At 38.4% G+C, this 16,337-nt stretch overlaps 1 protein-coding gene across 1 annotated transcript in view; it reads left to right on the forward strand.

The window, feature by feature from the left end:
• Positions 1-10,618: 10,618 nt before the first annotated feature.
• Positions 10,619-16,337, forward strand: part of LOC139710538 (run domain Beclin-1-interacting and cysteine-rich domain-containing protein-like) — a 48,741-nt gene continuing 43,022 nt past the window's right edge. The window contains exons 1-3 of the mRNA XM_071622476.1: positions 10,619-10,692; positions 14,316-14,538; positions 15,185-15,341. Of these exons, the coding sequence (XP_071478577.1) occupies positions 14,492-14,538; positions 15,185-15,341 (204 nt within the window). The 5' untranslated portion in view covers positions 10,619-10,692; positions 14,316-14,491. The remainder of the gene's footprint in view (positions 10,693-14,315; positions 14,539-15,184; positions 15,342-16,337) is intronic.

Raw genomic sequence — 16,337 nt, forward strand, 5'->3', positions numbered from 1 at the left:
GGTGGCTATCTGAAGGAGTTAGGTCTCATTTCTCCGGATGAAATTCTTACAGTCTGAAAACGAAACAAAACAAAACAAAACAAAGAAGACGAAATAATAACAGTGTAACACCCTGCCTAGCCAGATAACTACATGTATCATCATGATGCAAAAATGCACTGAAAAGTGAAATCATAGAGACAGAACACTGAAAATATGATAAAGCACCAAATGTGCATACAGGTGTTGCATAAGTTTGAATTGTACCATGTGATGACGAAAATCTCAGTTGCCCCGGCTGGCGTGGTGACCATACATGCATACGTAGCATTTTTCTGGCAACTTTGGTACAATGGTATTTAATCATAATCGCATATTCTACCAGGCTACACATGTCTGGATTTCTACACATTTCCCTATTAAATTTCAATTTAGTGTTACCAGCTACACTCATGTCATGACATAGCCCGACCAGACGCTGTTACGCTATGCGAACTCTATGTACCATGTACAGCGACTGGGCTGTGTATAGTTAGTCATGACACAAATATTGTTGTAGCCCGACCAGATGCCGTGGACAACTCGCCTGGCCTTGGACTTGCTTGCTGTGCAGCGACATGGCTCTCATGTACAGTGTAGACGTTATGCCGTATGCGGGCGCACAAGGCGAGGTTAGCAATCAAACATAACATATATTAATAAGTAAAGGCAATTAACTGAATGCGAGAAACAATATGTTATCACTCACACAAATATCAATGTATGGGACTATGCAATGATATAAGCGAGAGAAGACATTAACAACCGAGCTCCGAGTATGTACGACAGCATTTAAATTTAGAAGTCTAGATCCGTTTCCAAAATCAGGCATCAGCATCATATTGATCTCGAGAAGAAAATGTGAAATTCTACAATACATACCCTCCAAAAGTTGAGAGAAGTGACAGAAGGACTGTTCAGACGTGTTTTTTCCGTCTGTGTAGTTTAATCTAATTTGCATAAATTTAAATATTCATAAATAAATGCATTTTTTTAAAACATCGATTTGCATTCCGCCCTCTCCGTTTGGTGTGAGTTAATAATACGTCCAAGGCAAGCGTCTTCTTGTATTATTCAAAGAATGGTTTCAGAATGGTCATGATGACGATAGCAATCATATAACGATGACATCAAAAACTTGAAAATAGTCACAAAGTTGGCGATGTAGTTGATTCTCATCAAGAGCAGTTCACCACCATGAGAAATACCGATGCAAGGTACTGATCGAATGAAATAATGATCCATCCAACGAGGTGTATATAGTCGAGTTGAATCAGTCAATAATTAACATCTGTCACCTAATGAAATGTTCTGTCCATTGTACGAATGAAAAAAAAAAAATTATTTGTTTTATACAGTACCTAAAAATAGATCCTTGTCATTTGATGACGTTTTATGAATTTAGAAAGAAATCGCATGATCGCATGCACACTGCAAACGCAAGCATTTTACTTACATAGTGTGTCGGGCTCTGGGTGTGCGTGCAAATGGAGCAAATCGCCTAGATTTTAGATTGCACGATAATTTTTGGAGCCACAAGTGCATGAATGATAACGTAATAGGAAACTGGGACAAACAATGATCAATGTCAAACAACCAATCAAATGACAGGGATCCATTTAGGTGCATTATAATGATGATTAGTTACCTAGCAATGTATCTATTGCACAGGCGGGATGTAGTGACAAGTTATAGTCTACCTACCAATACAAATGAGAATAAACAACGGGTTCATATTTTTGCACATCATACGAGAAAAATGGATTTTCCAAATTTCAGTTGATACTTGGAATATTTTCACGAACTTACGTGGAAGGCTTAGTTTAGTTTAGTTTAGTTTCAGTTTAGTTTATTTTGCACCAAGCATTAAAAATATACAGAGCATACAATAAAACATGAGTGTACAAAATGAGATGCAAAAAGAGAAAAATTCATAGGACATACGACATAAAAGTAAAAATAATGTGGCGGTATGACTACATACAGAGACAATGCCATTGGTGGGGGAAGCAGCAAGAAAGGAAAAGCCCTTGTGAGTAGCTGACCCATTTTACTGTAACATACATACCTTTGACATATTTAAGAAAAAAAAATGTCAGTTAAGTTGACAAAACAGAACAAGTCAAACCAATGCAATCATTACAAAAGAAAACTACGGAGGTATGGACGATAACAACACAGAAAACAGCAACAGCTTATAATACAGGTTCATTTCATTTTTATTTGTTAAATTTCTACACAAATTAGTTTGTAACATATTACTAGAGATTAATGAATAATTGCTTACTGCTATAACAAATATTTGAAAATTCAATGTATAGACTTTAAAATCATATTTCATGATACAGAATGGATTTAAAGCTGCAGCAGCAGTCTAGAGTACGTCACAAGTGGGTATTATGTGCGGTGGAACCTATACAGAATCTATAATCATTACTAATAGCAAACAGAAAATGCGGCACCGTGTTGGATAGGAATTAAGATAAAACCATAAATTCGTATAGAAATTTCGACACACTACTCAAACACCTTGCAGAATTGCTGATAAAGCAAATCGGAGAGAAAGAGAGAAAAAGTAGAGAAGGCCTATCTCTTATGGAACAAACACACGGTCACACAGTGTGGTGTATGTGGAAATGTCCCAATTTAGTGTCCAATCAAGAACTATCAACAATCAAGGTAAAACAAAGATGTCCAGTAGCGCACTCAAGGGGAGTAGCTATTAGTCAGAGATGAGGCAGGAAGAGAAGATAATCAGAATAATGCTAGCATGAAAATAAGACAATGATCTATATGGACTGCAAGTTTTAACAACATCTCCAACATCCAACATCTATATACTTTAGTTTTTTAGCGCTTTGATGAGGAAGTGGAGACCTCCCCATAGGCCAGCTGATGGACGGTGGTCCGCCAAGTTGTGTTGTCTTTCTCTGTTCCCGTAGTGAGATTTTGAGGATTGCTCACGAGTTACCCTGTTGGCGGTCTAGGCGTCAGAAAGACAAAGGGTCAGATCATCAGGCATTTTTATTGGCCAAGGTACGAATGCGGATGTGGCTTAGTTTTGCAAAGACTTGTCACACATGTCAGGTGGATGGTAAAGATTACAGCATAGGTCAAGCCGGCGCCATTGATTCCGATATAAGATACCAGCGTTTCAAGAACCTTAATTCTTGCAACTTAGATACATAACCAACCTTTGTCACAATCCATGTCTTACACTTTTGGTTGAAAATTTCCAAAATATTTCAACAAAAGTGTGCAACAGATCGTTGAATTTCGATTTTATACTGATATAGTATTTTCAATTTGAATTCATTTGAACGATCTGGTGCACACGTTTATCATGATATACAAATTTTGCCTTGAAAGTTACTAATTAAAACTATGGGCAGAGGAGTGCTCAATTAGTTCATTCAATTGACTTTGTATTTCATTTATGTATGAAAAAGAAATTCAGAAATAAAATCAAAATCAATCAATCAATCAAACAAACGAAACTATTCACTGAGGGGCGCAGCCCTGGAGTGAATAGTTCTTTTGGAGACACCGAGGCCTATAGTTTTAACCAGAAACTCGAAATTAGGAAAAGTATATTTGTTTTATATTTTTAATCAAAAATTTAAACAAAAGAAGGGGAAATAGGGAAAACGCGAAGCGAGAAGTCGTGTCGTAGTGGTGGATGCGGTGTTGTGAAGGGATTCTAGTAAGCAGCGCACGATGTCACGTTGCTTTGTGATGTCATGCAATGATTGTACAGTACATTTCACAGACAAAGTGACGGTACGAAGCAATGCGCAATGTCAGAATTGCTTTATGACGTCACAATTGCTTTATATTGATACAGTTCACCCAGACTGACTGACGTTACGAGCAGAAATTGTTCCATTTACGATGCGACGCATGCAGTCGTGCGCGATGTCAGAATTGCTTTGTGACGTAACAATTGTTTGTTTAAAAAATTATTGTGACGGTGCAAAGCTGGGCACAACTGCAGAAATGCTTTGTGACATCATTTTTCAAATACATTGTTGTATACTATTTACAAATAGTACTTAATGGAGTGTCAAACATGCAAACACTCTGATATGGCTGAAAATTAACTACCCATAATCACGTGAAGCTCTTTCAACCAATCACTAGAGGATAAATTTTTGATCCAAAATATAGTATTTAGTATGCTACAGCTCCCTTGCGTGAGAGGAGGATACCCATCGCCTCATCCTCCCCTCGCTTGAGTGTTTCCCCCAAATATCTGAGTCCAAGTTGCACCTCCCCCCCCCCCCCCCCGATGAAATATTACTGCCTATTAAACGGCCATGAACTCAACCATCGTCTCTTAACACTCCTTAAGTGTGTACAGTTCTGGTAGAGGTGAGGATTTAATTAGCTTTTAACGTTTAGTGAGATATTCAGAAACCACTCTATAAGATGTCAAAGAGCATGCAATTCTAAAGGGTATCAAAAGTATATGTGATGATAATCGGTTTTGAAATGGCTGAGATATCCCAAAACAAGGTGAAACAAGGAGATCCTAATAAAGTTGTGGCATGTCGCCCTTTATTATTAGCACTTTTTTGGTTATCTCAGCCATTTGAAAACCAATTTTCATCAAATAAACGTTGAATCCTTCTTAAAATTACATGCTCTTTCATATTTCATAAGAGGCTTTTCATTATCTCACTTAGGAATGTTCAAAACATGAATCCCCACCTCAACCAGTACTGTACAGTCCCTTTAATATTTATTACCAGGAAGTGTTTTACCTAAAAGAGGCGGTTGACATCTGACTTCAGCAACACAGCCAAGAAGGATGATCCTGAGCTTGGTAAATCACCAAGGATAGAACATGATCAGAGACTTTTCTCCATGCTGGCTGATACATAGGCCTACGTCAAACCAAACTCTAAAAAGGTAGCACATTAATTGATTTTTATGTACATTTTAATTTAATTTATTTCATTTCCAACAATGCAAAACATTTTCAAACACAACATAACACAATATCAATACAATGTAGTAACAAAGAAAAATACGTGAAATTAGCACTACTGTATACATATCACAAAAGCAGATGAAATTGAATTAAAATCAAAATTGCAGGAAATGGAGGAGACATGCTGAAAAGCTAAGCTTGTATTTTGCAGTCTCCTCGTGGACAAGATAACTATGAATAAAATAACATCAAGGAAGCAAGCTGCTATATGTATATATATATATGCACAACACATACAGACTTATACAAACAAACAAACAGACGGATAAACAAACACAAGCAAGCTCTCTTGTTAAAGAGAAAGAAAGAGAGAGAGAGGGAGAGAGAGAGAGAGAGAGAGAGAGAGAGAGAGAGAGAGAGAAAACACAGTGAAGGAAAAGGAGGAAATTATCTTGAAAGGAGAAACTTTGAAAATATAAGGGAGAAAGATTTGCGGTGACACCATGTGTATGAAGTCCTTAACCGTTGTTTGGCAGAAGAGCCAAGAAAGAGGAGAATTAAAGAGGGAAGCGACATATGGGGGTTGTAAGGAGGGTAAAAAGTGAAGAAAATATCCCTCCCACACCATTTCCTGCCCGGTGTACGGTCTGGGAGGGATATACCTATAAATGCTAATAGAAAAGAGCTCTTTTTGCAATTTTGAATCCCCCCCCCGATCCCAGTTACAGGCCTGAGCATAGGCGCCGGAAGTGGGGGGCAGGGGGGGCGGCCGCCCCCCCAATCCAAAAAGTGGGGGGGGGGCAAAACGCATTTTTGCCCCCCCAAAAAGCCCCCCCCCAAAAAAAAAATAGTAATAATAATAATGATAAAAGTAAATGAATAAACAAAGAAAATAAAATAAATATGTATATAAAAATATGAATAAAAGGGAAAAAATATGGCTACAAACGGCAGCTTTTGGACTGTAAAATGTCAAAATTTTCAAGCTCGCTCGCTTCGCTCGCTCGCATCCAGCAGTTGAGCCCGGTGCGCCTCCCCCTTAATTTCTAAAGCGAAAAACATAGCTACGACGGCAGTTGTTGGGCTCTAGAATGTCAAAATTTTCAAGCTCGCTCGCTTCGCTCGCTCGCATTGAATCGTTATGCCATTCTCCTAATGTTGCTGACAGTAATTGCCAGTAGTTGCGCCCGTTACCACCACCCCTTAATTTGCAAAGCGAAAGATAAATATAGCTACAAACGGGAGTTTTGGGACTGTAAAATGTCAAAATTTTCAAGCTCGCTCGCTTCGCTCGCTCGCATTGAATCGTTATGCCACTCTCCTAACGTTGCTGCCAGTAATTGCCAGCAGTTGCGCCCGATGCCCCCCTTAATTTCCAAAGCGAAAGATATAACTACAAACGGGAGTTTTTGAACTGTAAAATGTCAAAATTCTCAAGCTCGCTCGCTTCGCTCGCTCGCACTGAATCGTTATGCCATTCTCCTAATGTAGCTGCCAGTAATTGCCAGCAGTTGCGCCCGATGCGCCGCCCCATTAATTTCCAAAGTGAAAGATATAGCTACAAACCCCAGTTTTGGGACTGTAGAATGTCAAAATTTTCAAGCTTGCTCTCTTCGCTCGCTCGCATTGAATCGTTATGCCATTCTCCTAATGTTGCTGCCAATAATTGCCAGCAGTTGCGTCCAATGCGCCCCCATTTATTTCCAAAGCGAAATATATAGCTACAGTTAAAACTCCAGTTTTGGATTTGTAGAACATCAAAATTTTCAAGCTCGCTCGCTTCGCTCGCTCGCATTTTATTGTTATGCCATTCACCTTATGTTGCTGACAATATATAATTTGTCGATCGTTTCACACCGTCATTCCATAATCCATGTAAGGAAAACTTACAATGTTTCTCAATGACTGTGTTGTTGAATGTATCACATTCCGTAATGTATTGTAGTCCCATTATTGCTCACGCACACACGCACTTGTAAGCATACAGACCGTCTAAAATTACTTTATGGTTTCCCCCATGTTTCGACCCACCGTACGCCACTTTACATATATATATATATATATATATATATATATATATATATATGTATATATATATATATATATATATATATATATATATATATAGATATATATATAATAGATGTGTGTGCGTGTGTGTGTGTGTGTGTGTGTATGTGTATATTGTGTAACATATGCATGGTCTAATCTTGAGCCCCCTCCAATGTTTGCCCCCCCAATCCAAAACTGCTTCCGGCGCGCCTGGGCCTGAGACCTCAAGCTTCACTCATATTGGCTGATATGTAACAAACCGGAGTTCCTCTTATTGTAATGGAAGAATGTTGAGTTTCTCGACGAAGCAAGCTGCATATTAAAGAAAAAATTTCCATGTATCCAACCTCTTTTAGTGTAGGCGCAGGTACTCGTCATGTGAGTGGTCATAAAGTGCTTCATTTTCTTTCCATATCATTTTGTAAAGTAAGTCAGAGTAATAAGTTTAGGGCTAGTCCATTGATTTATGCCTACTAGTGTTATAGCCTATTGTTGATAATCATTGTCACAACAAAAACAATATTAATAGCAATAATGATAATGATGATGATAATAATAATAATAACAATAATAATAAACGTATTATCGTTATCATTATTTTGTATTATTATTTTATGAAAAGTAACAGATATAGAGTACCACTTCAGTGGCGACTCCAGAGGGGGGCGCACCGGGCGCGCGCCCCCTCTTTATTTTCTGTTAAAACAACAAAAAGAAAAAGAAAAAAATGGGGGGGGGGGGCGCGTGCACCCCATTTAATTTTGTAAATGCGCCTCCCCTTTAAGGAATTATTCTTGGATCCGCCCCTACACTTCTACCGTTTAATACCATTTTGATTTTGTACTATCACTACTCCTACTACTACTACTACTACCACCATCACTATTCTAAAAGATGATGATAACATTGTCATGAGAAAATGTAGGCTCTTTCCTCAAAGGCTAGAGCAATTTTGTATTCAGGTAGGCAACTAGAGTCTCACGTCCTATTATAGGGCTCACACCCGTAAATACAATGGAATGTCCGAGACCCCTTCACAAATTCGTACCAAAGATACCAAAATAAATGAAGAAAAAAATTAATTAAAAATCAATGATGTAGTTTGGCAAAAAAACTGAATAGCTGTAGATATTGAGTATGAATTCCTCTACAAATTGCATTTTGGTTAGAAGATGAAAGCTTTTCTGGTGGAATTTGAGGGGACTATATTTCATTGGGTACGTGTACGGAAAATGGGTGATTTTTTGAGTGACAAGAACTCGTAGTCTGGCTTTTCGGACCCCTGGACAGAATTTGAACTGAATTATCCACCCTGAGAATTTGATGGATGAAAGGGTACATCTAACTTATCCAGGTTAGTGAAGCTGAAACACCTCATTTCTCCCAGCTATTTTACAGAATTTTTTGAAATTTGATTTCTAACACACATCCCTATGGGGAAATATTTATGGGTGTGAGCCCTATAGAGGATGCATGCAATGCACACAAGTCTATGGAAAGTATTCATCCCATACAAACTCTGCTGGTTTATGTTGATATATTGTGTCAGATCTCTTCCTCCCTCCCCCCTTCCCCTTCCTACCCCCCCCCCCCCAACTCTGTTTGGCTATAATTTGTTTTCTTATTATGTTGTTGTGGTATAGATAGATCTTTGTACATAGCAGTCATCAGTATCACACAACTTTGAATGACTGTGTTATTTTAATGTATTTCTTTGTTTGGCTACCACTGAAACAGGTCAAAATTCATAAAGTTAGTCTGTTTGACAAAACAAAGTCTTTTCAAGTATTTTGTAGGCAGTAATGTGATGATGACACCCCCATAATCAAGATTACTGCCTGCATCTAGGTATTCATCTTATGAAGAACTGATCAACACTACATTTTTATTTTTTAAAAAAACCTCAAAGGGTGTGAGTTTCAAAAGTGTCCCTTTGAGAAGCTTTATAACCCTTGAATGTGTAATTTCCCATATGATGTAGGTGCAAATATCATCAAAAACACATTTATGATTGATGTTTAAAAGTCAAATGAGAAATATGACCTTCACTATAGAGGATGCATGCAATGCACACAAGTCTATGGGAAGTATTCATCCCATACAAACTCTGCTGGTTTATGTTGATCTATTGTGTCCACAGAGATGTCTTAGTATACATCTCTATGATTGTGTCAGATCTCTTCCTCCCTCCCCCCTTCCCCTTCCTACCCCCCCCCCCACCTCTCTCCTCTACCCCACCCCCCCCCCCCACCCCAACTCTGTTTGGCTATAATTTGTTTTCTTATTATGTTGTTGTGGTATAGATAGATCTTTGTACATAGCAGTCATCAGTATCACACAACTTTGAATGACTGTGTTATTTTAATGTATTTCTTTGTTTGGCTACCACTGAAACAGGTCAAGATTCATAAAGTTAGTCTGTTTGACAAAACAAAGTCTTTTCAAGTATTTTGTAGGCAGTAATGTGATGATGACACCCCCATAATCAAGATTACTGCCTGCATCTAGGTATTCATCTTATGAAGAACTGATCAACACTACATTTTTATTTTTTTAAAAAACCTCAAAGGGTGTGAGTTTCAAAAGTGTCCCTTTGAGAAGCTTTATAACCCTTGAATGTGTAATTTCCCATATGACGTAGGTGCAAATATCATCAAAAACACATTTATGATGTTTAAAAGTCAAATGAGAAATATGACCTTCACTATAGAGGATGCATGCAATGCACACAAGTCTATGGGAAGTATTCATCCCATACAAACTCTGCTGGTTTATGTTGATCTATTGTGTCAGATCTCTTCCTCCCTCCCCCTTCCCCTTCCTACCCCCCCCCCCACCTCTCTCCTCTACCCCACCCCCCCCCCCCCCCCAACTCTGTTTGGCTATAATTTGTTTTCTTATTATGTTGTTGTGGTATAGATAGAGAAATTTGTACATAGCAGTCATGATCAGTATCACACAACTTTGAATGACTGTGTTATTTTAATGTATTTCTTTGTTTGGCTACCACTGAAACAGGTCAAAATTCATAAAGTTAGTCTGTTTGACAAAACAAAGTCTTTTCAAGTATTTTGTAGGCAGTAATGTGATGATGACACCCCCATAATCAAGATTACTGCCTGCATCTAGGTATTCATCTTGTAAATGAAGAACTGATCAACACTACATTTTTATTTTTTCAAAAAACCTCAAAGGGTGTGAGTTTCAAAAGTGTCCCTTTGAGAAGCTTTATAACCCTTGAATGTGTAATTTCCCATATGATGTAGGTGCAAATATCATCAAAAACACATTTATGATTGATGTTTAAAAGTCAAGTGAGAAATATGATCTTCACTATACTGTATCTGATGTCAGAGCCTTATCTGCAGATATAGCGCCACCTTACGGCACACTAGTAGTTTGATTGACGCTGAAAATGATTGCAGTACCATGTGACCTTTGCCCCATGTACAAGTACAGTAGTATTCTGTGACTGTTTGATGAATGCTATGTGTTGTGGCTGTACGGTTCGGTAGGCGTTGCGTTGCATGTAAATACGGTCCCCTCTCACGCGATCGGAAACCGGAAGACCGGTTGTTTTCATTACACGGCTATTGTATTAAAACGCGACAATCACTCATCTTTCTTGACTCTATAGGAAGATGTTGTGAGACAAGCGGACACAAGGTTCGTGCATGTGACTCCTTGAGGTAAGTAGTTTGTGTCTTGTTGACAATTTAGACTCTAATTTGTTTTACGTGGTAAAAGTGGAAGAAGAAGTGATATTGAGTCAATAAACGTTAGGAGAGTCTATTAACATGATTAATAAACAGTAAAATTACGCGTTTATAGACTAGACGACTACATTCTATACACAGCCCTGTTGCTGTTTATACACAGAATATCGATTCCAAACCAAGTCAGTATTTGTGACTAGATAAAAAGTCTAACTGTTAGTGTTAACGTTAGTTGTCTAGATCTGTACAAATTGTACACTGTACAAAGTTTAGACAGGGACTTTTAATGATTGTGCGGAAAAGATGATTGGCATGAGATGATCTGTAATTTGTAAAATGAAGTCGTAGCTCGTGGGAGTCTAACTGCGACAGCCGCCACACGCAGTGTGGCGGCTGCGCCGTGCTCCCATTCAGATCTTCATGTTGAACAAACGGGTGCATTTGCGGCGCTATATTTCCTTAATTTTTCAACAGAAACTACTAACCATTAGGAATACTTACATGGGTCGATGAAACCTAAATGACTATCATCGGCGACTGTTTGATGCATTTCATTACTTGTGATGCACAAAATGATGTCTTATAAGCAGCTCGCCGATGTTCACAGAATTCACAATCACTTGCACAAGCGCACAGAATACTTGAACTAACATAAGCGAAACTGCGGGGAAGCTGCCAGGACCGCGCCTGGCGGCGCGGTCTCCGGGGCTAGTGGGAGTCGTACTTAGCCTGACCAGACACTAGTCGTACTAGATAGGCTCTGTGTCTGTGAATAATTGGCTTTGATTTTGTTGGGAAAGAATACGACAGCAACAATGTCAGTTGATTGTTATTGTTCTGATCTTTACACTATCACGACTAACCCAGACTTTTCGGTGCTAATATTATAGAAATACTATAGCGCATGGCACGAAGTGTGATAGTGTACCGTAAGTGCAGTGAACGCGAGGTTTCTTTAGATAGGTGCCACCTCTGTGTACGAGCCGCTAGGTGAGTACGCAGTGCGCACCAGTAAAGATACCGAGCCTCCACTGCACTTACAAAATACATTGTCGCACAACGGAACAAGTGAAGTGTGCTATTTCTATTTTTCTTTTATAAAATAGCGAGTTTTGATGAATAACCCCCCCCAAAAAAAAATAGAAATGGCAGTCTAATTAAATTAACATTAAATTAAATACATGATGAATGATAGACAAATTTCAACGCGATTCTATCTCTCGCGAAGAGCGAGTTTTTTATTGAGCAATGATGTGAAAGTTGACATTTACATTGAGACTTCTTGATGACTGATTTGGTTCAAATTTATGAGTAATTGGAATTAAACTATTTGTGATTTTGATGCAGTTCGGTTCAGTGGAATTTTGAGATATCTACTTAGATACATTAGCGCCTTTTATAGACTATACCTCATAAGTCATAAATGAGATTCTTATCACTGATTGGTCAAAAGTATATCATGTGACAAGGTGTAGTTCCGTCTATCTTGCCTAAGGGTCTTCAGGTAGAGTGATTGAAAGCCAAAACCCTCGTGATAGTAAGGCAAACCCCTCATGATAGAATTCGTAAACCCTCCGCGACTTTTGCACACATAACAATTACACGTAGACTTCGCGCGCGGTGTCCGCACCAACTACAAGGACGTTCACTACTGTAATACGCGCATCCTTCAGAACACTTGCACAATCATCACACTAGCTACATGTAGTAGTTAGCGCACAGCAGGCGCACACAGGCATGTTTCAACATGGCATGGCGATCGGGTGCTCCTCCGTGATTTGAAGTGAGTTGAATGTGCGGAGCTGGAGGATTTGGAGCAGTTACTCGTACTTGTCTTTTGGATTCATAGGATCCCGAAGCAGAGACAGATTTCATTAATGTTGGAAATATCGGATAATAACATACTGTAATCTTCTGTCAAGATTTTTTGCAGGAGCTTGCAGAAGGCCGCGTGAGTACTGGGTAGATCTGGGTAGTCTACGATCATGTACGAAAACCATGCAAGCGAGCGTTGCGATGTATACTAGTACTAGGCCTAACGTTAGGGCTAGGCGTAGAATCTACTTCGTATTTAGCTAGCCCCAGGTCTTGAACGATGAGGTATATTTTAAAACAAATATTAACTGCTCTGTATTCGGATGGTGGTGGAAATTATCACTCCCTCGGTGCTTTTCATACCATCCCTTCTATCACCCCGAGGCGTTAGACGAGGGGTGATAGAAGGGTCGGTATGAAAAGGACCTCGGGAATGATAATTTCCACCATCATCCTCATGAGCAGTCAATATTTGTATGCTATTCTGCCTGTAGATCAAAACATCTCGATAATTTCCCCATCAACAATTTGTCTTGATAGTATGAATAAGAGTCTACATGATATTCATATATTGAAGCATTGAATTCTCAAGTCAGTTTCTTTCCTTTACGTAAGCACATGTTAGATGTAAACAACTACCTAGTAGCTAAAATGATGTCGTTTTATAGCAAAGAAAGGTTCTGATTGTTAGTTTTGATGGATTTCTGTGACTCTCTACCCATTTTTGCTGAGGAAGGTATTGCAAAGAATTTTCTAACAATCACAATGATGATAGAGCAGGTCACAGTTTTAACAGTCCAAGAAAGCCAAGTATCTATTAAAGTCTACAAGTAGGCCTTACATACATGTATGTGTTTTTAATATAAATAATGTGGATTGCAGATGACAGTAGTGTAGATTCCTTGTCTGTATGTCTCTAAATATTAATAATAGGCCCTACTGTATCTCAGTGCTTGTATTTTGTGAAGTTCATGAATCGTCTGGTTACCAAAATTGACTTGTGCAGGAACCCCCTCCCCATGCATGAAGACTATTTCTACCCATGATTTAGTCAGTGTGGAATGACAAGGGGATTAGAATTTGATGAGTGCAATTTTCAAGCAGGGACAAATATACTTTAAAGACTTGCTAGATCAAAAAAAAAACCAGCAACAACACACCAAAACAAAACAAAACAAAAACGTTATTGAGGAGCTGAATCTTGGATGCAGTGAAAAACAAACAAAGAGTCATTAAAAAAACAACAACCTGTACTTGGTAGCCAATGCACAGACTGTAAAATTGGCAAGTTCCAACGAGTGATATTTGTCAGAGAATCTTTATGATGCCATATGAGACAAAGCATTGTAAAACCAAAGGAAAAGTTGTGAGAACATACTATACAAGTACCTACATGAATGCATATTCACGATTGTAAATATTTTTTGTAGGGTTCATTAAGTACATGTATCATGTGTGTTCAAAGGTATTGATTTCTGAAACCTAAATGCAGTTCTTTTGGTTAAAAGTATAAAGAAATGATTTAGGAGCTACTGTGGAAAGGAGCCTTGTACTTACAGTCTTTGTACAGGCAATGCTTGGAATTAAAGGTTTTATTTGTGCAAGTCATTATTAATGAACTTTGCACCTGATGGAAATGCGGTCACCGCAGCATTTTTCTTTCTGTTCATAGCTAATCAAGCTGTTACACACATTTGCCAAATGATGCAATGCTGTTGTGTGGAGCTTACCTTCATAGTCATTTAAATGTTCTTTAAATTGTTGGTATGATTTATTTATAGATTGAGAAGCTTTGATTTGGAGTGTGACATTGGAATATCTTTGGACTCATGCGCTACTGATGGCAGAGTAGCTGAACATACAAGTACCTTGGCCTCTACGTGCAAGACCTATCACTGTACCAAACTTTACTGAGTGATGAAGGAGTGGAAGGGTAACAAGAGCTGTGCATGTTGTCATGACTACCGTCAGAAATGATGTCAGCTCTCCTGTGCAAGGCAGCAGGTAAATATGCATTTTTTTTCCTTAATTTCTCCCTCTTTCTTTCTCTGTTGTTTCTCTAATTTTTACTCTCCTTCAGTCAGTCTTCATTTACTTAATGTTTTGATATGTACATGCTGAGCAGTTTTCTAAATCAAATTTCGGTTATCCTGAACAAGAATGGGAAATGAGAATGTTAAATTATCATGTTTGCTGTACAGTATGTAACTTCATATCTTTGATAAGAGATCCACTTATTGCTATCATAAGTAGGAAATGCTACTATTGTTTTGAACCTTTAAGAAATGATATGAATGTAGTGCAGTTTTTATCAATGGGTACAATTTGTATGTTTATGTAAATCGCAATGCACAAATGCTCTGGAGTTGTGCATTGCCCAGATGAGGCACATTTTTCTTCATACCCTTGGTAGTTCAGATTATTATAACCTTGTTTTAGCATTCAGTACATCAACCTTGTTTTAGCATACATTCATGTTGAGAGAACATCATAGAGTGTGAGGTGACATGTGAGGTTTGGTCAAAGGTGTGAAGCACTATCTCCTTATGTTTAGATTCACTTGCAGGTAAAAATTTGTGTTATACTGCTGTGATAGCAGTGAAAAAAAAGAGAAAGAATAAATTTATACAAACCCCCTCTCTCTCTGCAGGCATGAAGAGCACTATGGACTCCTATGGAAGTTGAAAGCCACAACTGAAAGCCTCCTAGCTGCAAATACCACCAATGTATGGTCCATGTATGGCGGTCTCAACCGGCTAGCAAACCAGCTGGATGTAATCCTCAAACATGGCCTTAAATCAGCCCAGGTTAGGGTTATCAACATTATACTGTTTGGTACCGTAATCAGAGAGAGAGAGAGAGAGAGAGAGAGAGGGAGAAAAAAGAAAGGTACATAGATACACTAGAACGAAATGTAATAGCATTAATTAATCATTGTGTTAAAGATGCTCACTCAACAAAATCTTACATAAAGCACTGAAAATTGCCTTCACCAAATTTTTGGTAACACATTGTACAGTGCTAGAAAAAAAAATCAACAAAAAAGGGAGCTTTTCCTTTGGATACCAATTATCACATCATGTAATGGCTACATCCCTCCCTTTCATACTCTTGTATTGTGTGCTCTGTATAAAAGGGCACTATTTGCCTATTTCTGTCCAAGTACGAGTCATTTATTACTTCCTGTACTGTAGATTATTCTCGGGGAAGTAAGACAACTGGGTGATGGATCAATTAACTGCTCTAGATTTTTCAATCATTGTCCTCACAACTGTACCCCTACAATTAAAGTACTAAAGTTTGAAATTCACTGTGAAAGAACATCTGGAAGAGGGGAAGTAGTTAATATTCTGGGCCCTGTTTCATAAACGTTGGGAGCAAACATAAGACAAAAATCAGACATAAGTCCTTGAATACTCAGTTCTGATTTGTTGATACCTGACTTACATAGTATGTTTGATATTCTGATTTTATGTTTGATCTCAACTTTTATGCAACAGGGCCCTGGTTAACCTGAGCCTCTTGAATGCTGTGTCAGAAAATCAAACACAATTCTCTGAACGCTCAATTCTGATTGGCTGGTACCTGATTTACATTTTATTCTCTGACTAATGTTCGATTCCATCATTATATGCAACAGGGCCCTGGATCAATAAACATATTAAAAGATGCCATTCAAAGATTTGATACTAATCAAGAACATCACCTTTCAGTGCCATCAGTGTGTACTTCACACCATCAGTCTTAGAGTCAAGATTACCAGCACAGTACGACGGATAAGCCTCAACTACTCGCTTAGGACT

The sequence above is a fragment of the Diadema antillarum genome, unplaced genomic scaffold, assembly GCF_040938485.1.
Source record: "Diadema antillarum isolate AM-2024a unplaced genomic scaffold, OU_Dant_1.0 scf00000038, whole genome shotgun sequence".
NCBI classification, from domain to species: domain Eukaryota; kingdom Metazoa; phylum Echinodermata; class Echinoidea; order Diadematoida; family Diadematidae; genus Diadema; species Diadema antillarum.